The sequence below is a fragment of the Sinocyclocheilus grahami genome, unplaced genomic scaffold, assembly GCF_001515645.1.
Source record: "Sinocyclocheilus grahami isolate Dianchi unplaced genomic scaffold, SAMN03320097.WGS_v1.1 scaffold72.1, whole genome shotgun sequence".
NCBI lineage: Eukaryota > Metazoa > Chordata > Actinopteri > Cypriniformes > Cyprinidae > Sinocyclocheilus > Sinocyclocheilus grahami.
The window spans coordinates 1,298,681-1,323,857 of NW_015505251.1; the positions used below are offsets into that span (position 1 = coordinate 1,298,681).

The 25,177-nt window shown below is 36.8% G+C and overlaps 1 protein-coding gene across 1 annotated transcript; it reads right to left on the reverse strand.

Moving 5' to 3' along the window:
- Positions 1 to 239: 239 nt before the first annotated feature.
- On the reverse strand, positions 240 to 6,750 carry abhd15a (abhydrolase domain containing 15a). Its single transcript, XM_016272656.1, has 3 exons — positions 5,627 to 6,750; positions 2,384 to 2,736; positions 240 to 1,053 (listed from the first exon to the last, which is right to left on the reverse strand). The coding sequence occupies exons 1-3, from the start codon at positions 6,125 to 6,127 to the stop codon at positions 501 to 503; spliced, it is 1,407 nt and encodes a 468-aa protein (XP_016128142.1). The 5' UTR covers positions 6,128 to 6,750; the 3' UTR covers positions 240 to 500.
- Positions 6,751 to 25,177: the final 18,427 nt, after the last annotated feature.

The window sequence follows — 25,177 nt, forward strand, 5'->3', positions numbered from 1 at the left end:
TTTTGACTCGGCTGCTGGTTTTTTAGTGAGCCAAAAACTACCAACCAGTGTTGTAAGAAATTTATTTTGAGATATCTAATCAAGTGTTCTTGTTATCCAAAACCAAAAAAGACATTATTTTAAGGACTTTTATTACCAAAGATACTATTAAAAAAAAATACTAATTAAAGTTATTTTTGCCACTGAATGTGAAAATTCAACTATGATTCAGTAACATCATCTTTCTAATGTTCAACTTCAGTTTTAATATTTTTCTTCACAAAAATCAAATGTTTTTACATCCTCAAAGACAGGCGCTGTCTGTCTGTTGACAGAGGTAGTCCAAATTCTGAATAGTCCTGAATGTAAACAGAGATATTTTGACTCGGCTGCTGGTTTTCTTGGCTGCAACGAACAGCAGGTCAGACAAAGGGTTCCAATTTATCCTTTTCTGGCAGTGTTCTTGGCTATTTCAGTCTCTCTGTAATCCCAAAAAAAGTGAGGACCCTCTGAGCACATCATCATCTGGTGTAGGACCTCTGCCAGTTGTAAATGGCGTGAATGTTATGCGAGCAGACGGGTAGTTTTTTGCATGTGCTGACACTGCGATGGCGGAAAGTCTTGCCAGCCCCGCTCAGACCCCTCCGCCGGGCCACCAGCTTGGCGCGCTCCTCCGCGGCGAAGAAATCAGTGGTGGCCCGAAAGAACTCCAGTACAGCCTGGTGGCTCCAGACGATCGGGCCCTCGTCTGATGTGGAGAATCCGCAGTGGCCTCCGTGGGCAGTCAAAAGCAGGAAGAAATGTGGGTTGCTCTCAAAAAGCTCTAACGGTAGCGTGGCCTGAGGCTCCCCTCGGATAGGGTCATCCTGGCTGCACACACACAGAACAGGAATGGCCACTTCATCTATGTCCCTCAGAGGATCGTTATGTTCCCAGTACGCCTCCCAGCTACCTGCCCCTTCCATCGTCCCTTTTAAGCCAGAATGACAGAACAGTGCCTCCTCCATTGCCTTCAAAGAGCAGCTGGAGAATAAGCTGTCTGTGTGGACAAGCTCTCCGAGCACCGTTTTGTACCTGCAGATAGGATTTAACACAATATCGAGTATAATCATTATAGAGAAGAGCAGCAAGGGAAGAGTTCTGTTTTCATCACTGATTCGAGATACAACTAAGCAGGTAACCTGTTTAGACCGATCGCAGAAATCAATAGCACTGGATGCGCATCGCTAGTCAGTATGGCAACAGTGTTTTATTTTAATTTGGATAACCCCCAAGTTGATTCATTTCAGAAACACCTGATTGTAACCAATCCCTTTGAAAAAGACAAACACAACTTTAAGTCTAATCTATATAATGGCATTCAACAATGCAAAAAAATCCTTAAAACAAGAAACTGACCAAATATATTCTTTATTTTCTCCTTATATATATATATATATATACATACATACACACACACACACATATTGCTGTAGTGTGTTAGTAGGAAATATCAGTTTACATTTCCAAACATTTATTTTGCCATTAATTGAAATAATCCAGTGAGATTTTTGTTTACACAAGGAGTCTGACATTCAGTTTGTCTGGAATGACATGAATAAACAGAACAACCTGAGACGGACTAAATCCAGAATAACTGTGGAGACATTTTTCTTGTTTTTGTTACCATAAATATTAAAAAAATTTAGTGAGCCAGAAAATTGCTAATAGGATTAGGAAAAAAAAAAAAAAAACTTTCTAAAATCAAGCCTAAAATCAAGTCCTAAATAAATAAAAAAAAGTTTTAAGGACTTATAGTACTTTTCACTAGTCCTAATGTAGTACCAGTCACATGACGTCCACGAGTAAAAACGTGAACACACTGGAGAACTGCCTTATAGTCTTGACTTTGTAATTCTAATTTAAAACAACACTGACGCTGTTTTTTATGTTAATACTGTAAAGCTGCTTGCTTTACAGCAATATATTGTACAAAGTGTGATATACATAAATGTGACTTGACTGGAGCGCTGAATTGTTAAGGTTGTGCAAACATATCCAATCAGATGCTTTCTTAACTGTTTGTTAAGAACTGTTTATTTGTTTTGTTATTGAGAGGAAAGTGCACAGCACATATTAACATATGTTGATATGCTACCAGCAGTGTCTGCAGTTAGATGTTCGCTAACACTACAACACTGCTTAGGTATTTCAAACTTCTTTTTAACTTTAAGTGAAGATTGAAACAGAACTTCACCGTGAGTATATAAGGGCCTTAAAAAAAGACTGCATGACGTTTGAAAACAAAACTGAAATGTTTCATCATCCATCTGTTGACGGTTTAATCCATTTCTAAATAGTCCTGAATATAAACTCAGGTATTTTGAGGAAAGTGAGAGGAACAGGATCCTCCCTGTAACCCTACCTGCTGAGGCAGATTTTTTGGTAAAGCACAAGAGCCCAGTGGAACGGCCAGGTCGGGCCACTCTCAAACCAACTCTGGCAGCGGAAAACTGGAGACAGGCAGGCCGCAGCCGTCACGTAGCTGGAGGAGCCGCACTCGCCCAAGTAGGACAGCAGGAGTCCTGAACCGGTGCTCTCACTCACGGTGTAGATCTGACCCGCTGGCTGTCGGTACCGAATGTAGCGTACCGCTTCCCGCAGGTCAGTTGGGTCACCGAACTGCTGCAGCTTCACAGTACAGAGCGGCGTCCCGTTCTGACTCCGGCGGTTGAAGATCACAGGAAGGTAGCCGTGACTCAGAGCTGCCTCACAGAGCTGAGAAGAAAAAAACAGAAACCGTCACATGCCAGATACAGCACACAGGGGTCATACTTGTGCATATAAACAGAGCTGTTTTGCTTGAGTCTTATCCACACCTGTAATAAGTAGTTTTGAGTTAAAGTAAAAATAAATATTATAACACACATTTTGAAGCAGGGCGCACTGGCGCAGCCATATAACTCTGTTAAACATATACACATACATAAACATGTATTTTGCTACCATAATGTGGTCGGTAGTTTTCTTTGTTGCTGAATTGTGTTAACATCAGGGTTGTGCTAAATTCTGTTAGTCGATGGAAGGACCAGCAACACTGCCGCCAAATTCCACAAGTCTGCTGAATTCTTAGAAATAAACAATCCAACAGAGTGCAAAATATCACAATTTCCTATAATCTTAGAGTGAGATCAAGGAAAATATAAGATTTTGAATATTTAATACATAGAAGTACACTGAGGTGGAGCTGATGATGAAATTCTATACTGTACCTTAAAATTAGATACCACTAAAATCAATCATTTTAAATCCTTAAGTAAATTTAGGCAACACAATATACAGTATGAAACGTAAATATTCATTTTGAGATTTGCAAAAGATTACATTTAACTGTGTTATTATTACTGTTTTTAAGGATTCAATTCCAGTGAGCTTTAGATAATATAAATGTAAGGAATAAATTGAACAGGCCCAAAAACATAACATATTTGTGTATACTGTACCTAAAAATTTAGGATTCATCTCCATGAGCAAGTGTCATCACTTCTTTTTCTTGAATATCTCAACATATCATAACTTAACCACAAACTGAGATGTGGTGCTCATAGGAGAAATAAGATTTCAAATCTGGCTTGAAACACACACCCATCCTATTCCTCTTCACTCTATTATTTTCTGTTATCCTTATATGCTCTTATTAGGGGTACAATATCAAAAAGACTAAAAAAAACAAAAATGAAAAAGCACAGTAATTCCTCTGTTCTATTCGTGATGGCAAATGTCTAATTGTTCCAAGATGCAAATGAAATGACTTAATGTAGAAACAGGATCTGCCTCTCACCACAGTATTTTCATGTCCCTTACTTACGTCAATTCCCTCAACAGTCAGGAAACACACTAGCTCTTACTGCAGTCCAGCACTGCTTTGCGATGTGCAAATTGGGTGCAGCCTCTCACCTAGCATGCAGTGATCACCCCATAAATAGCATTCATCTGAAACATATGGAAACTGGAGTGGACTAGCTCTCAACCCCAACCAACACCTTAAAATGTGTCAATTTGAACATACAGACTTGCACATTACAGCCTTGAAACAGACCCTGCCAAATCTATAAAACTGAAGGGGGACCATATATGCATTACATCATTGTTCTGTATTCATTGTTCTGTAAAAAAAAAAAAAGAAGTTTGGTCTCTGCTAATTTAGGCCTACATGTTTAGTCAGTCTAATCAAGACCCAGTGTAACAAATAGTTTTTCCACAACAACAACAAAAGCAAAACATGGTTGAGCAATATCCCACTGACTTCTTGGCATTTGACTTACAACAACTGTCTCTTATATGCAATCTGTCTACAAAGATACTTTAACCATCACTGCTCTCAGTCATGCCCCACACAAAAAGAAGGAGCAGAGGAGCCTGCTGACACACTGATTATATTATCCACAATGCACAGCTAACAAAGTTCCGGTGAGCACAGAGTACATTTCTCTGGGAATCATCCATGATGGAGTGTGAAAGCTAATGAGTTTACTTAAAGTTGCCTGGAGCTTTAGGTCTGGAATATGGAGTGAGCTCCAAATTGGGTAAGGAGGAATGACTCACTTCTGACTCTACTGCAAAGAGTCAGAGAGGGGGTCTATCATGCATGCGATAATTGAAATAATGAAAAAGTCATGCAGCATCTTCTCTTTAAATGCAAAACAGTCAAACAGAATATATTCACTTCACCTTTACTGTACTCCAGTTTCATACTGTACTTCAGTCTTCTCAATACTAATTTGCTACTTGGCCCTGAGGATTAATACCCGTGCATTTGATTGTAATGCATTGTTTTCTGCTAACTGCTTCAGTTTTAGACTCAGACCGTGCATAATGCAGCCTTATTTAAAGTACATTTCTTGAACTCTTTCAGTACAGTAACAATGTTTCTCATGTCCGTTAAATATAACCCCACCCCATATAATCCCTAGACAGTATATGTGGACAATAAAATGTAAGCTAATCACATTTTTATAGAGGCATCACCTGTACATGCACAATATATGGACTACTAGACTGAAAAATACCCTTTTTTTGTGCCCAAGTACTGTTAGCCACAGACTTTATTCTGACTCCTAAAATCAACAGCTTTTCTTAAAAAACAAAACGCGCACACACACACACATCTGGATTGGCCTACAAATTAACATCACAACAGAAAAGCTTTATACAGGTGTTTAGGAAACTGCTTTAGATGTTTTGGTTGCTATGTAGTATTTTAAGGTGAAAATTGCATACAAAGGGGTCTTTAGCCTCATAATACCCTATAATAGCGAAAATATAATATGAGTTTTATCCAAATTTGATTTATGAATTTGCTAAGCTGCATAACAGGCTGAAAGGCCAAAAGGTCATAACTGGTTCTTTTTTGCTTTTGAATATGTGTCAAAGAGAACACTTATTTAAGCATTAAATATCTATCTATCTATGAAAGGTAAAAGATCATAACTGGTTATTTTGATCTTCTGTATATGGGTCAAAGAGAACACACGTGTGTATGTATACACACACAGACAGACAGATAGATAGACAGATAGTCAATATAAACGATATGGTATTTACAGTAAACAGTGCATCGCACTCTTTACTCCTAAAAAGGAAAAAAAGGTTTCAAGAAGACAATTACCTTTAGCACATTCCTGGTGATTTTCCCAAAAGGGTTGGGAATGATGAGCAGAACTGGACTTGTGGAATTACTGGACGTCCTGCGCCTCTTGTAATGCGCTGCGCCAACAACAGCCCAGTCCAACGCCACGAGTCCATCATCACCCAACTGCAAATGATCTCGGATGAAATGCACCGGACAGTCAAACGGCCACAAAGCGCCGAAAACAGTCTGCAAAGACGAACTCATTCGCCAGTTCCATTTTGGTATCGATAAAGACTTGCAAAAACTCATGCAATGTTTGAGAAGGTAGTTTGCCAGCGCTGAGGGTTTGCATATCAAGGCGAGCGCGTCTGATTCACCTTGTCCCTCTAGTTTCGAGTCGCATCTCTCCGCGGGTCTTCTGCTCTCTCGCCGTGGAAGCAGCAGCGTGGAGTGACTCTCCGCTCCAAAACACTTCACCACTGGCCAGAGAATGGCCATTAAAACCATAAAACAAGCAGCACCAATCCATTCCAGCATTTGAACGGCTTCTGAGACTGCAGTTGAGTAACCTGCACAAACAAATAGCCTACCTCCAAAAGCTTCCAATTTTGGTTTAAAAGCCCTACCAAATGACAGAAGCGAGTCAGATTAGTGTTAATTGATAGCACAGGTAGTAGCCTAAAAATGCAGGCAGCCCCTGGTAGCGACTATTTAAACTTCAAAGTTTTGATGCAGGATGGTTTTTATCCTCATCCAGTAATTCGTCGCTGTTCTCCAAGATGTCACGTTTTCCAATAATCAAAATGTATCGGTAAGTTACACCGCCATAGTTCAAAATGAAGCGCCCTCACTGCCTCTCTTTGTGCTCCGTCTGATTATGCAATAGATCCTCTTTCGCAGTCAACTCTTCACCTGCATCCGCCTGTCAGGCTCATGCAGTCTTGTGGAATTTTTTGTGCTCATTTCAGTGGTGTGCCACAGAACAGTTATTGTGATGAATGATTGTCAGATAGTTTTCTGCGTGGAGTCGCATCACACACTGGCTCGAGCCCGTGAATCATCCCTGTTTTAGAAAAAGGAACGCCCTCTCCAGAAGATATTATTCATCTGCAATACTTTTAGGCTGATGCTGTAATAGGACTTGTCTCTTTCCTCTTTCAATCGTGTTTCATAACAGCTGTTGTTCATTAGCCTAAATGCTTGGATTACTTAAAGCAAATTCAACTCTGGTAGGAAGTTTTACACATAAAAAATGAACAACACTTTTCAGAAATATTATTAAAATGATATATACTTACATGAGATGAAAATTGAATATACTTGTGTTCTAAAGCAGTTTTATTTTACATGGCGCGGGTCGCCCCCTTATGGGTGTCGCTGTTTACGTCACCAGCAGTGTTGCATAGTTGAATAAGCTACTACTATTACTACTAATAATAAGTTTAACACTGAGGGACAAATGCTGTAAAATCAAATGTTGAAGGCAAACAAAGACGGTCACAGCTTAGCCAGTTAATCAGAATGGGATGAATAAAAACCACCTAAAAATGTAGTGCACCTTTAAGAAAAGTAACAATGTAATTCACTTAAACTATAAACACACACAAGTTAAGTACACAGAAGAATACAAATATTTGACTTTTAGTTCAATCATTGCTTCCAAGATAAAAATAGGTTAGTTTACTAGTTTCAGATATAAAAAAGCTTTGACAGATTGGAAACTCCAGTGGGGTGTGTTGCCTATAGTCAGAGACTGCTGGCACCACTTGAGCTATTGTTCTCAGTATATTCTTAATGCCTTCAGAATAGACACTGAAATGGTTCCATTAATGCCAGCACGTTTTTATAGTGCTGCGAACCAAGCGTCAGGATTACAGGCACCATGTGACATTAAACTTTGTTTGTTTGACATTAAGGCTTAGGCTGGGTTTCTACATGCAACAAAATCTGTTTCCTTTCACATTTAACCTGGTCACTCCAGCGTGATTGCTGCTTTCATGTTGAACAGCGGAAATCTATTACATTGTATTGTGTTTGGGATTGTTACGAGATGAAGAGATTGGGTAAAGGTGCATGTGGGGAGCTGTTAGATTATTGACATCTAACAAACCCTTAATTTCTATTTAACCCTCTGTTGCACCTTATAGTTTTATATATGGACAATTTTATACACATTTTATTATATACTTTTTGTATGATAAGCAATTTTACTATTGTGTATTTACAACATGAAAACTGGGCCCAGATCTTGGGAATCTGGCAGGACAAAAATATTCTATTTTTAGGGAATGCAGCTATTTTAAACAAGTTTTCCGCTAATGTCACACCCATACAGGATTCAAAGATAAACACTTTCTGTATGAACAATGAAAGTGTCCTTTTACATGCATGGAAGTGTCTCAGAATAATCTTTGAAAAAGAAAAGACCGCTTCTGATTGCCTTGGGTGGACAGTGAGGAAACAAAGGATCCAAATGACAAATAGGGAAAGGTTTTCAGCAGCCGTGACCTTCAGCGCACAAATCCAGCTGTCTGATCACTTTGTAGAGGCCTGACTGTATCACATTCTCCTTTGTGCCTTCGCCCTCCTTGATGATTCCGATATCCCTTGTATGTGATTGTGATAACACGCACCTGCATTCACTGGGCCATATAAGTATGATGAAAGCCTGCTATACTAATGGTTTTCCACCGCCGCTGCACATTATTGGATCTGGGAAGGGCTCGTCTATATCTGGCCCCTTCCCTTGAGTGCTGATTTCAACTGAAATACTAAAATTGAATCTAAGCCTACAAAATGGCTTGAATTATAGAGCAAGTACAAATGCATACATTATAAATGAGAACTCTCCTGCACAGGCAGCTGATCATTCAGCAGAGTCATGCACATTTAATTTCCAGTGAGTTGAACCAGAACTAAAAAAACATTCAATCTTTCCTCTTTAAACTAAAATGAAATTAAAACATGTACTGAGTCAACAGAAATGTTTGCTTTACTGCACAGCGCTTTGACAAAATGAAAGCGTGCTTACAGAGGGAAAGGATTTAACCAAGCAGTGCCACTGTAATTGTATAGATATTTTTATTTTATTTTATTCTAGACGATCTACAAAATAAATGAGGTGAAATTAATAAAGGAATTTTAAAAAGAAAGGGGGAATAAAGAGTTTAACCTAGCAGTGCCACTATAATTGTATAGGTATTTTTAAATTACATTTTTTCATAAAAATTTTTTCGAAAATAAATAAGGTGACATTAATAAAGAAATGAACAAATAATCAAATAAAAAGTAGGGAAAGAGAGGTTTCTGTTTGGATTTAACCAAGGAGTATTTAAATATTTTATTTTATTATTTTTAGACAAACCAGAAAATAAATAAGGTGAATTAATAAAATAATAATAGATACAATAATTAAAAATATCAAATAATAGATAAAGATAGACATACAATTAATAATAACAATATATACATTAACAGATACATGTTTTATTATAAATGGTAAAATAGAAAACCGTGGGATTAATCTTGATCACTGTAGTAACTCAAACCTAGTGACATAACTAGTAAACAACACATGCACACATACCATAAATCATGCAATTGCCAGCAAAATTGTCTAAGCATCATCATTACAGTAAACAATGAGTTATCTCCATTCCTCCTCTCATATATCACATGGCTGGCATGCTACAACTGTTTATACATGTTATGAAGTGCTGAAGAAGCTAATAAATTAGCAGAAGAGATAGGATATACATCTTCATCTGGTTGTTCCTGCTCTGAACCAGTGATCATAGGCACTGTGACGTCAACCATCAGATGCACACGGCTGCTTTAGAGGAATGTAAATAAACATCTCCAGATGATAAGCAGAGTCATCCATTCTGACCCACCGCTCCATAGGCCTTGTTCTGAGTGAAGGTTACAGAAATGTTTAGAATGCAGTGATGCTGCCAGCTCTCATTAAACTGTCTGTAAGAGCAAAGGTCTGGTTATGGCAGAGCTGTGGAGTAGGGACAGGCCCTTGCTGCTGTGATGGGTTTGCAGACACGTTGCAATGGTAAACAGCTGTGAGTGAAGATACATTTGAGTATCTCACTGTGGCGTGTGAGGTATTTCAAAACTTGACCACATCCTCCCTGGTCTTCTTCATGATACACATTTCTGCTTTTAGAGGAATATGTTGAGACAAGCCTAATTCAAACAGGTGCACTTAAGTTTCTTGTTCTTTTTGCACCAGTCTTCTGTAAGGTAATTGTGACTTCTTATCGCAAAATTCTGACTTTTTTCATGCAATTGCAAGTTTATGTCTCACAGCTCTGACTTTTCTTCTCAGAACTGCAAGTTCATGTCTTGCAGTTACAAGTTAACATTTCTCAATCGAAGTTTTGACGAAGTAGTCTCGTAAACATGGGGGGAAAAAAGTTGTGAAAAAAATTGTGTAGGGTTGGGTTTTGGGAACTGGTTCCATATTTCCAAGAACTGTGAATTTGATAAGACGCGCATTTGGACTCTGCTTAACGATTTCTGTGTTCACAATTTTATGTGATTTTAAACCATTCAAGCACAATGATGTGAAAGAGAATTCAGTACTTGTGCGCTGTTTTCTGTGCTTCGCACACATCCAGTGCGCACGCACAAAAAGCCACCTCTAATATAGTGTGCGAACACTAAACCAAGTTCTCTTTCCCGTCTTATTGTGCTTGAGCAGACAAATACTAAATTGTCAAAATATCCTTATAAACACAGTCTGGTTTGTCTTATCTGAAAGTAAACAGTTGAGAAAGAAAATGCATGTGCAATAATATATTGGATCTGTGCATTCAGTCTTAAAGTGACAGCAGCCTAATACGCCTGTCACCATCTGTGTCATTAATGTTAATCAAAGAACAAAAGAAAAAGAAAATTGCTGATCTTGACTGAATAACTTCTGTAACTTTAATGGAGATTAATCCATATTCTATTTGCAAAAAGAAAACTTATGCAGTGTTATTTTACATTTGATTTCAATTTCTGTCGCTGAACTTTGTTCAGTTGCATTTATTTGTGCTATATTGCTAAATTGTTTATTTGTTCTTATTTTATTACTGAATGTTTACTTATCTTTAGTAATGTGGGAAATCTATATTAGTTAGTCTAGTTGTTTTTGCTGTGGTATTTTTGTTAACACCACAGGCAAGTTCCAAGTGTTGTTTAGGCTGCTGGTTTTTGTTCATGGTACTCAGCTGCAAAAAATGTTTTGCAAAAAGACACTGAATTAATATGTTTGATGTTTTTTTTATACCTTATTGGAATCAAAACTGTGAATCGTTAAGAATTGGAAATGATAAGTAGAATCAGAATAGGCCATAGATTTGTAAGATAAAAAGTCACAAATACTATTCTGTGCTGGAAACAGGAATCCATAGTAATAGACTTCAAGAATGTGAACTTGTTCAAAGTAAAGTGCAGTAAAAAAAAATAAATAAATTTTTACCACACAGTTTTTACAATATTTGGTTATTCATTAATAGAGTTTCATAATCCTATCTGCAGATACAGATGAGAGTTACTGTCAGAACATTTCCAGGCCTCAGTTTCAGTATTCCTCCAGATGCACTTGTGATAGACGTGCACAGAATAAAATGACCATGACACATGAACTTCAATAATCACACATCAAAGAAATGCAGAATATACTTAAGAAGAGAGATTAAATAGAGATTCTTGTGCAAACAGCATGAGGTTTTGAGCTACTAAATAAGTTCCTGTTGAAGGTGACATGCTCTGGATGTGAGTGAAACTGTCTTACCTCTAGCAATGCTGAGGCACTGCAGGCAGCTGCTTTGTAAAGTATACTGTGGTCCACATCTCCATGGTGACCAAAGACATTTAGCAGCAGCAAAAGCAAAGCGGATGCTTTCACATGCTACAATTCATGGGGGATTTAAACAGTCACAAAATGTCAGCTGTCATGGAGTCTGATATAAGAATGTAATGTGAATGGTGGACAAAATATGCAAAATACACACTCTTTTAATATTCAAGTTGAGTAAAAGTACACAAGTACTTACATTGAGTGTACTTAGCCTAAGTATAAAAAGTCAAAGTACTTATCTACTATACCTAAGACTATACCTCATTATTTTTGCAATTCAGTCATTGTCTGTCAGCTGCAAGGCAACATTTATTGCAAGCATGATTTTTTACGGAAAATTATTGGCAAGATCTTAATGGCTAATATGGCTAGAATTTGTTAATTTAATTTAATTTAAAAGTGAATAAGTACAGTTAATATTTTGGATATTTAATAATCATTTTTAAATGTAAGATTCTAGTATTATAAAATATATATGCATTTTAATTTAATATATTACGTGTATATTTAACGTAATATATTAAGTGTAATATTTAATCATTTAATTTAAAATGTCATTTCATTGGTGAATACGTAGTGAATAAAAGATGGACAAGTGAATAAGTGCAGTTAATCTTTTGGATTTTTAATTATTATTCTGAAATGTAAAATTCTAATATTATAAAATATACATGCATTTCAATTTAATATATTAAGTGTATATTTAATAATTATTAAAACAAAATCAAAATTATTCAAATAATAATTCAAAATAATAATTGTTATCTTGTTACCAAACTAATTCACTTTCAAAATAATTCTAAATCAGTTATCATATTGTAATATAAATAAGATTAAATGAAATTCCAAAATGAAAATTCCCTGATAAAATACAGACGTGTGAAAAATGTATGATGATATGGCAGCATTCAAGCCTCATGACACACTCTTTCTGGTCGTCTCTCGCTTTTTCTGAGTCTCTGTTCATGAAGAGAAGATTAATACACACCAGAGTGATGAATGCGTCTGATGAGCCATGGAGCAACAAGCCACAGATCGGGTCTCATTAGAGCTGCAACACCCCACACAGGGAAATGACTTCAACCTCACGGCTGCAGCTGTTTACGGGGTAGAGGAGAAAAAGACAAGAAAGAGGCCGATGGATCACATAAACCTGACACAGAATCATCACAGAACGAAACCTAGTTTATTGTTTTGTTGCTATGGTTCATCTTTCAAAAAACTAGCTCAACAAAACTGCAAAGACATGTGCTTCCGTTCTTCTTGTCAGTGGTCTTTGTGTGCTGTGAATGTGTGGTAAACAAAACACTACTTCGTGGGCAAGGACACAGTGAATGAATGGGCTGAAAAGGTTACTGTTTGTTGTACAATTCTAGCAAAAGGAGGGACAGAGACAAAACACACTGAAAGGTCACCTCTATTTCCACTGACGTATTTGTGTTTGCATTTGTTCTTCCAAGACACTGAAAACAAAAATTGTGACTCTATATTTTTGATCACAAACCTAATATACAGAGCTCATTTGTGACCTGGATATTCAGTACACACAGAACCAAAGAAGAGGATCTTTAAAATGAAAATGACTCATGTCAAACTCTGCCAGATCTCTAGGCCTGTTGTCATCCTAAAGTAAATCTTCCAGCAAACCATCCATTCCCTGCAGTGTTGTAGTAGATTGTATTTCACCAAAGCAGAATCTCGAACTGCTCTGATGGTTGTTTGTCTCAATGTAGCACACGAGAGAGTCAGTGAATAACCCAAACTTTCATTCTTCTCTTTGATCTTCCTGTCTCTCTGTGAATGCATTGTGGGATATCTCCGATCAACCCTAGACTCAGAAAAGATGAAAACATAGTGTTATGAGAGCCAATAAATGAAAGCTGACTTAACACAAACTCTCTGATCACTGCGTCTCTTTTCTCTGCCTCGGAGTGTGTTTTGGAAACTTCTGTAGGGGTACAGTATTAAAAAGTCTCACAAATTCTGTTGTGTCAAGAGATCTATTTCTCTGTGTGGAAAGCTGGAACAAATCTGTCTGCGCTTCTACATCAGTTATAAAATGTGTGCAGACTGATAAAGGGAGCTGAAATGAGCTGTGACTGATTATGCGTGTGTGCATGTGTGCTCAGCTCCATAACCTCAAATAAATAGCTGGCTCATGGAAACTCTCCTCTTTAAACAAGACTTCTTTCATCATGACCTGCTTCTTCTGAGTTTATCAGAGTGGTTTTGGGTACATTAAGCATATACTTGAAGCCTATACTATATATATCTATAGCGTTTAAAGGAATATTTCACCCAATATTTCAATTATTTTAAACAGAGGAATAATTTAATTTAATTTAATTTAGCAACCTATTCAATAGATATTGCATAATTTATGTTTTCAGAATATTAATTTCTTATTAAAAAACAGTGTAAATACAATACTACTTAGTTGCTATAAATTACAATAAAATGCTATACACTGAGAAAAAAAATGCATGCAAAACAAGCTGAAAATTGCTAGTAAATTGCAGAAAGACCTCAATAGCATTTCCTTGTAAAATGTACTCCAATAATTTGTTTTATTTACAACTTTGAATTAAAAAAAAATAAATCTATAATTTGTAAATCATTAATATAATTTAAAAACAATTATCATTGATTAATTATCACACTATATATAATACATTTTAATATCTATATTGCAAACAAACACTCTCACACACACACACACACACACACATATACACAACACTTTCAAATGAATAATACAATTAATGTTAAACTATTAATTAATTAATTGTATTTATTTATTTATATAAATTTAATTTAATAATAATATTAAGCAAGTATTAATAATAACATTAATAATAATGGCAAAATGTATATTAAAGTATCATACAGCTCATGCATTATATTCCAAGTTCTAAACTGTGTTCGCTGTCAGTGGTGTTGATGTGCCATTTTTGTAGTCCATACAACTTTTGTAGTCCATTCAGAAAATTTTCAGTGAATAAAAACTTACATTTGGTCTGTTTCTCACACAAAGCTATCATATGACTTATGTACTTGGACATAAGTACATAAGCTGTGTGGACCACTTTTATAATACTTTTTTGGAGCTTGGCATTATAATAACCATGCATTTTTGTTGTATGGAAAGGTGAGGCTTGGACATTCATTTGTTACAGTCTGCAAATACATATGCATGATCAAAAACCTTGACGTGTGCTGAATTGCATAATCACATTCTTTTGGGTCAGCTGTTGCAGCAAAAAATCTCCCTGCTTACACTGTATCTCTCTCTCTGCTTCATAGGGAATTATTACAAAAAATATCACAGGCACTGGGACTTCAGCGTATCAAAGCAAAAAGAAAGAAAGCATAGAAGCGCTGGCTTAAAGGGATGATTCAGTAGCTCATGCTGCAGTCAGTGTGACACAGAATGAATAACACATCCACTACCCATTCTTTCCACAACACAATGACCGAGATCAAATCACAACCACAAACAACAGAAAAACCTTAAACATGCAAGTGAACATGTGAGTTGTCTGCTCTCCTCTGACAACCGAGCGCTTTTCCTAAATTATTTCTTGGTGCAGTCATGCACTCATGCATACGTCCACAGCACACTGTCTCACCTCAGAACCTTGTGGCTCAGTGACACACAAACGAAGGGAATGAAAAACAAAATATGGCTCTCGTGAGTGATTCTTGAACTGACGTAGAGCCACATGTGCCTCCCACATAATTTCATCACTGAATTTATACTACGCTGTCATGAAGTGATTAGTTTGTTTTTTTAAATACTTTTTGTGGGATTTGACTTTTGTACTTTTTTGTGCTGCATGACTTTCCCGTGTAACTGAAACAGTCTGTTCCCTCTGATCTGGGATCTCTGTCCTAAGAGTCACATGCTGCCTTATCTGGTGACAAGCCAAAAGAAACACAGACCCATGGGACTCTCGCGGTAAGACTTTCCCTTGTTGTTATACCCCAACACTTACACATGAGGCAAACATGAGCAAATGTGTGAATGTTGTCTTTCACTGCATGGTATATTTTTTTCACTTCATTGAAGTATAAACAAACAAAAAACACTTAAATTTAAGATACAATACACTTAGGTAGTGCCAGTAGTGCTGGGGATTTTTCATTGCTTCTTTCGACAAGTTTCTGTCTTTACGAGCGAATCAGTCAAACAATTTCTTCAATATTCATTGCTTAATTTAGGAACTTTGATGCATTGATTCATTCTTCGATTCATTTAAGAATACAATCTTTAAAGCAAATCACTGAATCATTCATTCAACTGATTCATTCAGGAAAGAGATGCCACTAATTGTATGTTGCTCTGAGACATGCAACAGTTAATAATGTTGTTGCTTTATTTGTTGACAGAGCAGAAAGACTTTTTTTAAAAGAAAATAATGCTTTTCTTCAGCAAGGATGCATTTCGTTAATCAAAAATGACAGTAAAGACTTTTACTTTGTTACAAAATATATATTTTTTTAAATAAATGCTGTTCTTTTGAACTTTCTATTCAACAAATAATCATTGAAAAATATAATGTAAACAGTTCCACAGAATATTAAAGGGATAGTTCACTCAAAAATGAAAATTCTGTCATTAATTACTCACTCTCATGTCGTTCCAAACCTGCAAGACCTTTGTTCATATTCAGAACACAAATTAAGATATTTTTGATTAATTCAGAGATCTCTGACCCTCCATGGACAGCAAGGATATTACCACAATCAACGCACAGAATACAAGAATACTTTTTGTGCGCAAAGAAAACTAAAATAACGACTTTATTCAACAATTTGTCTCCTCCACGTCACCCTGACGCCATTTTGGAGAGTATCACATACGTAAACAACGTATGCTGTTCTGTGTCAGCAGCACCGTATGCGGAAACATTGTTTACATTGTTCACGCTTTGATCTGAACGTAAACAACGTATGCTGTTCTGTGTCAGCAGCACCGTATGCGGAAACATTGTTTACATTGTTCACGCTTTGATCTGAACGTAAACAACGTATCCGGCTACATATGTTGCATACGTCGTTTACGTTCAGTGGATACTCTCCAAAATGGTGCCAGGGTGACGCGAAGGAGACGAATTGTTGAAAAAAGTCATTATTTTTGTTTTCTTTGCGCACAAAAAGTATTCTTGTAGCGTCGTAAAATTACGGTTGAACCACTGATGTCACATGGATTATTTAATGATGTCCTTAATACGTTTCTGGACCTTGATCATGTTAAGACCCTTGCTGTCTATGGAGGGTCAGAAAGCTCTCGGAATTCATCAAAAATATCTTAATTTGTGTCCCGAGGATGAACAAAGGTCTTACAGGTTTGGGACGACATGAGGGTGAGTAATTAATGACAAAATGTTCATTTTTGGGTGAACTATTCCTTTAAGCAGTTTTCGCCTGTGATATTAATAATATGAATCAGAATCAAATAATATGAATCAGATCAACTCTTACTTTAAAAAAAAGCATTTGACCTTAATTTAACATGTAAGAACAGTGTTGTAAGAAGGAACACTGAACTTATGCTAAAGGGCATGGGGTATCCAAGAAAAAGAATCACTACATTCATCTCCCTGGCCTTTTACACAGAGAAATCGACGTCACTTGAAAAATTATTTCCTCTCATCTGACAGTGAGAAGGGTTTCTATAAATATCCCCCGTGAACACATCCCCTGTGTATACAGCCCTTTAACTCCACTGTTTACGTGTAGTAGGCCACGTTTTAAGATTTTCAGCACAGTACATTGTGCTCTCACTGATACTTTCCCCTCCCTGACACAATTCCCTTTGTCTCTTTGTCAATTTAATCTGCTTGTCTATCTGAGAATGAGACGGTAAGCCTCTCTCTTTCATTTTATACGGCTCTCACATAAACCCAGGTCTTTCCGGTAAGAGATGTTATAGGAAACTTTGCACGGCGCACTCTAAATTTAAAGCAGGATCCCTGTATGACATCATAGGATTTAAAGAACTCTCACCAGGCCACTAATATCTTCTCCTGCTGTCCCACCAACCAGCACTCAGATACTAACAGGTGAATTGTGTTAGGGCTCATTAGCACAAAACACCATCTGCTTTTCTAGCTTTCTGTATATTCCTGTTCTGGGAATAGCAAGATCTACTACCCCCACCCCCTACAGTGATGAACAAAAGCCACTTTGTCACATGCTACCTTGCCACCACAGTGAAAAACAAGCCTGATGATTTTTCTTTTTTTGTTGTAATCACAACCAAAGAGAACATTATGTGTAATTAGTGTTACAAGACCCTTCTGCTAGACAGATGATAGCTCCACTGCTTGTTTTGCTCCACTCAGGGGGCACTATGTGGCAAGAGGACAGTACATTCGATCATGGCAGTAATTGCATGAGCGCTGCTGGCAGTATCTCATGCTGTCATAATGGAAAGGAAGCAGCACCTAATGCACTATAAAACCACATATAGAGCCACGTTATGAAGACATTTCCCAGGAATCTCTGCTGAGGTCTTCATGTTTACATGCAGATGGGGATCCAGCTGCTGCGGGACACAAGCTGAATGAACAATAAGGTACAGATACATAAAGTGACAGCATCTCCAGATGCTTGTTTTCAAGGCAGATTCACAATCATTTCATTGAAATTCATTAGTGTTCTAAGCAAAACTGGCATCTAAAGCACAAACACTGGTTCACTGTGAAATAATAGCCATCTGTGTAGTTTGCAAGGCCTACATTTTTGACTGAGAAGTTTTTTCATTTCTACACTGTAAATAATGTGTGACATTTATGGTAAAAAAAAATAAAATTGCAGCAGTTTCTAGAACTTTGCTGAACAAAAATAAATTAATTAATTAATTTAAAAAAAAAAACAAAACAAAAAAATATATATATATATATATATATTTTACCATTATGGTAACACAAGTGACACTAAAATAATACAATAAATAAGAATTTAGCAACATAAGATGCAACATTAAAAACCTTAATAAATGGCAGTAAAAAACCGAATAAAAATATTTAAATGAAAAAACATCAAATGTAAAGTGTGACACAGGGAATTCTAGGAATGCAAATTTATGTTTTTTCGCTGTAGATTATAAAATCAATTGTTATTTTTCACATCTGAAAACTATATTTAAAGGGATTGTTCACCCCAAAATCAAAATTCTGTCATTAATTACTCGCCTTCATGTCGTTCCAAACCCATAAGACCTTCATTCATCTCCGGAACACAAATTAAAGGGGTCATTGAGTGAACTGGGTGAAACAATGATGGACTGATGACAGCTCACTCAGGGTGGGTCTAAGGTAAGACACCAGTCCAGTCTGTGCTGAAACGCTACTGTCAATCAAACTATCGTGGGCGGGGCCTGTTTTAGTGACATCACACAGACAGGCATCTGATATCGGAGAAATGGGTAAAGATTTTAGTAGATAAAAAAAAAGCACTGGGTGGATTTTTATCATTATAGGGTGGTTGTGTACACACACTGCCAACACATATTTAAGTTCAAACAACTTGTAAAAGCGCATGTAGCATCCTATGACCCCTTTAAGATATTTTTGATGAAATTCGAGAGCTTTCTGACCCTGCATAGAAATCAAAGTAACTACCACGTTCAAGACCCAGAAAGGTAGTAAGGACATCTTTAAAATAGTCCATGTGACGTATATCGCCGTTGTGCTGCGGGCGTCCCGAGTTTGAATCCCGGCTTGTGGACCTTTCCCGATCCCCCCTCTCCCCCACATCGTTTTGTGTCACTCACTACACGGTCCTATCTAAATAAAAGACAAAAATGGCACAAAAAAAAAACAAACAAAAAAACTTATATATATATATATATATATATATATATACAGTGGGTACGGGAAATGGACAGCCCCTGAGTTAAATATATGAGTGTCACAGCAAAGGGTCTGAATACTTAGGACCATGTGATATTTCAGTTTTTCTTTTTTAATAAATCTGCAAAAATGTCAACAATTCTGTGTTTTTCTGTCAATATGGGGTGCTGTGTGTACATTAATGAGGAAAAAAAAAATAACTTAAATGATTTTAGCAAATGGCTGCAATATAACAAAGAGTGAAAAATTTAAGGGGGTCTGAATACTTTCCGTACCCACTGTATATATATATAGTCCATGTGACAAGTGGTTCAACCTTAATTTTGTGAAGCTATAAGAATAATTTTTGTGCACAAAGAAAACAAAAATAGCAACTTTATTCAACAATTAATAATCTATATCAGAACACCGGCTCCTGCGTCAGCAGCACCACACGCATGCGTCATGGTACTCTTGTGAACACACGTAGAAGACTGACACGTAAGAGAAGAAATTGTTGAATAAAATCATTACTTTTGTTTTAAAAAATTAAGGTCGAACCATTGATGACACATGGACTATTTTAGCTATGTCCTTATGGTACTTGAACATGACAGTTACGTTGCTGTCTAAGCAGAAGTGAATGATCAGTGACAAAATGACAAAAAATGTCATAAGAGTAGTCCAAATGACATGCTTGTGGGAAAGAAAAAAACGTATGTTATTGATATCGACTGAAAATCTCATTCATGCAACATTAACATATGCATATTCAAATTTGGTATTTACAAGATTCATGACAATCATATGGCTACATATGACTTGGAATATAGCATGCAACGGGCTACTATTATGGGGCTTTTGACATGGTGAATCTTAACAACCCCTGTTCACCTCTGACTTTTATATTTAAAGAGCAGTGTGAGCATTCTGCTAAACATCTCCTTTTGTGTTTCACACTATTTCTGGATTGAAACAACATGAGGATGGGGTAAAGGGTAAATTATTTTTAATTTACACAATTTCATTCACATAATTGTAACTTTCCTTTTAAGTGCTTCATCTCAAGCGAAATGAGTCCTGTGAGGACTCATTTTTAATGTGCACGATTTGTTCATCTACATTGGTTACGTCTGCCTTTTCTACATGATTTGCCAAATTTGTTCTCTGCTTGAATTGCCAAATGTTCTCTGCCTTTCCAAAGCATGCAGACTCACTATATGAGCAGGCTAAAAATAGCAAATTAATTCATATCTTCTCATTTTGCATGAATAAGCAAAACGTGTGTGTTGTGTGAGTGTGTGCTCGACCTAAGGGTAAACTGCCCTTGCCACCGTACTGAAAAAAGTCAACAGTCTAAAATATATATATTGCAATAATGAGAAACATAACGTGGTTTTATCTGGGTAGACGAGTGACTGTTCATAAACTTTTCATATTACAGTTCTGCCCTGACTCTTCTTTAGAGTAGCACTTTATCGCCTCAGAAATGTAAGTTATCAAATTGACTTGTGACCTACATAATGAGCTGTGGTTCTTTCTGTGCTGTGTGACAGAGATAAAGCCTTGTTACAGCACTTCCTGTGCGCCACGGTCACTGTCAACTGCCATTTCATTAACCCAGCACATTTATGAACAGCTCAATTAATCTCGCATGTACACAAGCTTGCAACCGCACGCACACAAGCGCACTTGTGCTACTAATATGCGCACACTCACTCACTTCTCACTCAAACCCATGCAATTGCACTCACATTCTCATAAACAGCCTGCTCTTATCTCAGCCCCATGTGCTTTAATTTGTTTCAATTGGAGTTATTTGTGTGTTTGTTAAAGGATGCTTCAGAGTCTTTCCTGGAGGCTGCTGGCTGTATGCGGTTCTCTCACACTCCCTTCCACAGCACCAAATGAAAAAGGAGACTCCTCTCTGCCTGTTACTTTCCAGGACAAGAGAACAATTACTCTATTAGGACAAAATGTGCTTGAAATCAGATCTGCAATGTTTTAAGGCGGTTTGCGTGAACCTTCAAGGCAGTAATGCACTAATGGTTCTTGTGCTCTGCCAAAAATGTAGAAGAGTGAATTAAGACGTGCTTTACAGCAAAACAAAGGGCCTGGTATCAAATGACCTGAATGCATTCAAAACTCCTCTTAGGTGTCCACAAGAGCCCTCTGTGCATGAGCAGAGCAGAGTAAAAAAAAAGTGCTTGTTTTATGCAGCTGTCAAAGTGCATGTTACCCTTGGCACAAAAAATGTATAAACTTGGTCACACCTAAAATTCATTGCATTAGACTGCTAAACATCATATGCTTTTCAAAATATCACTTACATTTTTCTGAGTTCCCTAGTGAAAAAAAACCTTCATCACCTTAAAGGACCAGTTCACCCCAAAACTAAAATTAAAATGTACTCACCCTCAGACCATCCAAAATGTAGATTAATTTGTTTGTTCACCAGAACACATTTGGAGAAATTTAGCATTACATCACTTGCTCATCACTGGATCATCTTCAGTGAATGGGTGCCGTCAGAATGAGCGTCCAAACAGCTGATAAAAACATCACAATAATCCACATGTTGTACCTTACAACTCCAGTCTATCGATTAAAATCTTGTGAAGTAAGAAGCTGTGCTTTTGAAACAAACACTGTCACTTCTGATGAAAATACCAGTTCATAATCCATAATCCAAACTGTTTTTGCTTGTAAATGGTGCTTGATCTGCATATTTCTCTGATTCAGATGAGGCGGTTTGTTCACTGAAGGAAGCATTTTTATGGATTATGGAATTGCATTTTAGCTAGAAGCAATGATTTTAAGTTAAAAATGTCAGTGATGGATTTGTTTCTTATAAACGCACCTTTTTTGCTTCACACGAAGTTAATTGATGGATTAGAGTTGTGCAGATTATTGTGATGTTTTTATCAGATATTTGGGCTTAAGTGTACTTTTTCTGACAACCATCTTCCCCCTTCCTCCATCTTCCTCTGCATTAGTCGAAACGCAGACTAATATTTCTTTATATTATCAAAATGATGTCAGTGTTATTGGCCCTTTGCTCTCTGTTTCTGTGATCACATGCAGCAGATTCTAGTTACACCGCACTGTAGCACTGATCCCTGGGATTAAAGAGTCAGAACTGGAGACTGGTGTTTTCGTCAGTTGACTAATGATGACAGTGAGATTGGGGTTGTGGACAGCTGGTTGAGTCCAAGGACTTCCTCATGTTTTGCTTTAGCTTGGTAAAGAGGCCTGTGGGTTTCAATTGCTCCAGACAGGGATCATTTGACTGTGTGGGGATCTCCACACTGGGCAGGGTGGAGCTGAATACATGGCTCGGTTACATTATTGTGGCAGAAGACCGCTGTCACTCTGTATTGAGATCTGCGTCACAGGCTTACACTTTTAATGGATTTACTGCATAGTTTTTCATCTATGTACCAATTGAATTATTTCTTTGCAAGAAAATTTTTCGGTTTCTTATTTTTTTATTTCCTTCATCACATGCATCTCATTTACACTGAAGTAAACCGTCCTTGAGAATTTGTTAACAAGTGAATCAGCTGAGAATAAGTCTGGGACATATTTTGCATGTTTTCATAATTACCCTATTGCCACATCTTAATTATCATAATGTAAAAAAGATGCTTCTTACCACAATGCAAAAAGACTTATATTATACTGATTTATTTTTACATTTCAGTCAAACTGTTTGTACTTCCAGCCAGTAAAATGTATCAATAAATTAATCAAAAGTGACAATAAAGGCCTTTTCATTGTTACAAAAGGTATTATATTTCAAATAATGTTGTTTTAAACTTTCTGTTCATCAAAGAATCCTGAAAAATGCATCATGGTTTCTCTAAAAATAATATAAAGCACAATTATTTTCAAAAAGAATGCTAAGAATGAATAATAATATGAAATACTTCATATTTATTCAAAATCATATTAGAATGACTTCTGAGGGATCATGTGACACTGACGACTTAATGGCTGCTGAAAAAATCTATTTTTCCATCAGTTATTTTAAATTATTTTACAATACTATAGTTTTTACTGTATTTTTAATCAAATAAATGCAACCCTGGTGAGCATAAGACACTTCTTTCATAAACATTACAGTAAAAAAAAACTTGCCAACCACAAAGTTTTGAATGGTATGCAATTATTATTTCGTTTTTAGAATATATGTTAGAAAACACATTAAAGATTTGAAAAATGATCTGTTTCCATGATTCGCTCTGTGTAATATTCTAGAAGAATGATTTGCCTACAGGGAATGATGTAATCCGATGTAATGACATTCATCAATGTAAGATATCACAATGTAAAATTAATGATTCCAAAGTCCTGATAAATTTATACCTGCGTTAGCTCCCATGCACTGCGCACTCACATGAACATCAATTAAATCACCCGATGTTTGCATTTAGTTTTACGCATCATTTAACCCTTTTTCTCACATGATAGGTAAAAAAAAGCACGGAGCCTTCTATTTTCTTTTTGTCTGTGCATTAATGCAATCACTATTCAGACCCTTTTATTGGGTGACCGATTGATCAGGAGAGGCAGGAATTGAGTTCGGTGAGCAACACAAACGGAGCATGAAACGATCAGGTGACATGAGTTTACAAAGGCTGAAGTGAAGTGCTGAAGCACTTTACTAGAGACTGAGTGAGCAGGAGTGCTTTTAAGAGCCTCGAATGAGGGGTCATTAGCGCCTGAGTGACTTCATCAGACCAGACCATCCTGCAGCTTCCTATGGCTGGAAGATGGTGTGCTTTAGTGCAGACATGAGCAAACAAAGCACTGGGAATGGCTCTTTTAGCCTATCGACTAGCAGATTAGAGCAGACCTCAACCAACACAATCTAATAACGGCTGCTCTCAGCCTCACGGGTGTTCGATGCCTGCACATGGGCAAAGCCGGGTATCAAATTAGAACGCACCCTCTTCTGTATTGAGATTTGCAGTCAGTTGTGTGCTTATTATGAGGAACGGAATGAGTCAATTCATTAATAAAATAAACAAGCCTCCAGAGGCTATTTAAAACAGCTTGTAATACATGGTCATGCAAAGGAGCCTGCACACCTTAACCAACAACAAATTCAGCCATTGAATGTAAAGATTGACTAAACTGTTTGAGTGATTTAGGTTCAGACGGGAAGCACCCTGAGGGAGTGTGTGGTCTCTTTTAAATGCCAGATGTGTCATTCAGAGTCTCAGTGTGTCATATTGATAACAAGGGCACGCTCCAAGGCCTGCACTGGGTGACGACACAGAGAACAGCAGTGCTGAGGTCAGTGCCAGTGCAGATGAAATTTCAGGGCCAAATAAACCAGCCTCTCTGTATCAACACTAGATTATCACTACGAGGGATCTGCTAATCAAAATATGGCATTTCCAGTTTTGGCACAGCGCATCACTGATTTAATATTAGCAACTGTCAAATACAAACTGATAATGTCATAGTTATCAAATTGTTTATCATATTACAGATATGGCTCAACATAAATTCTAAACATTCAGTGATTTAGTAAATAAGAAATGGTAAAATAGCACCATCTAAAGGCACACATTTCATCATTCAATTAAAATATTTTGTTAGTGACATACAGTATAAATAAACAATAAAAATACTTAATTTAAGGATTAATATTTTAACCGTTAAGCTATTAATCATTTCTTTTACACTATTTTTACATAATGGCTATAGGTAATGATGCACATCTCTGTTTAAAAAAAGAAATAAAGGAGATAAACGGGGGAAACTAACAATACTAATAAATATACTATATATATATATATATGGGATTCTATTTCATTGTTATTATTATTAATAATATTACTACTACTATTATTATTATTTTAAAGTTAATTAAAATTTAAT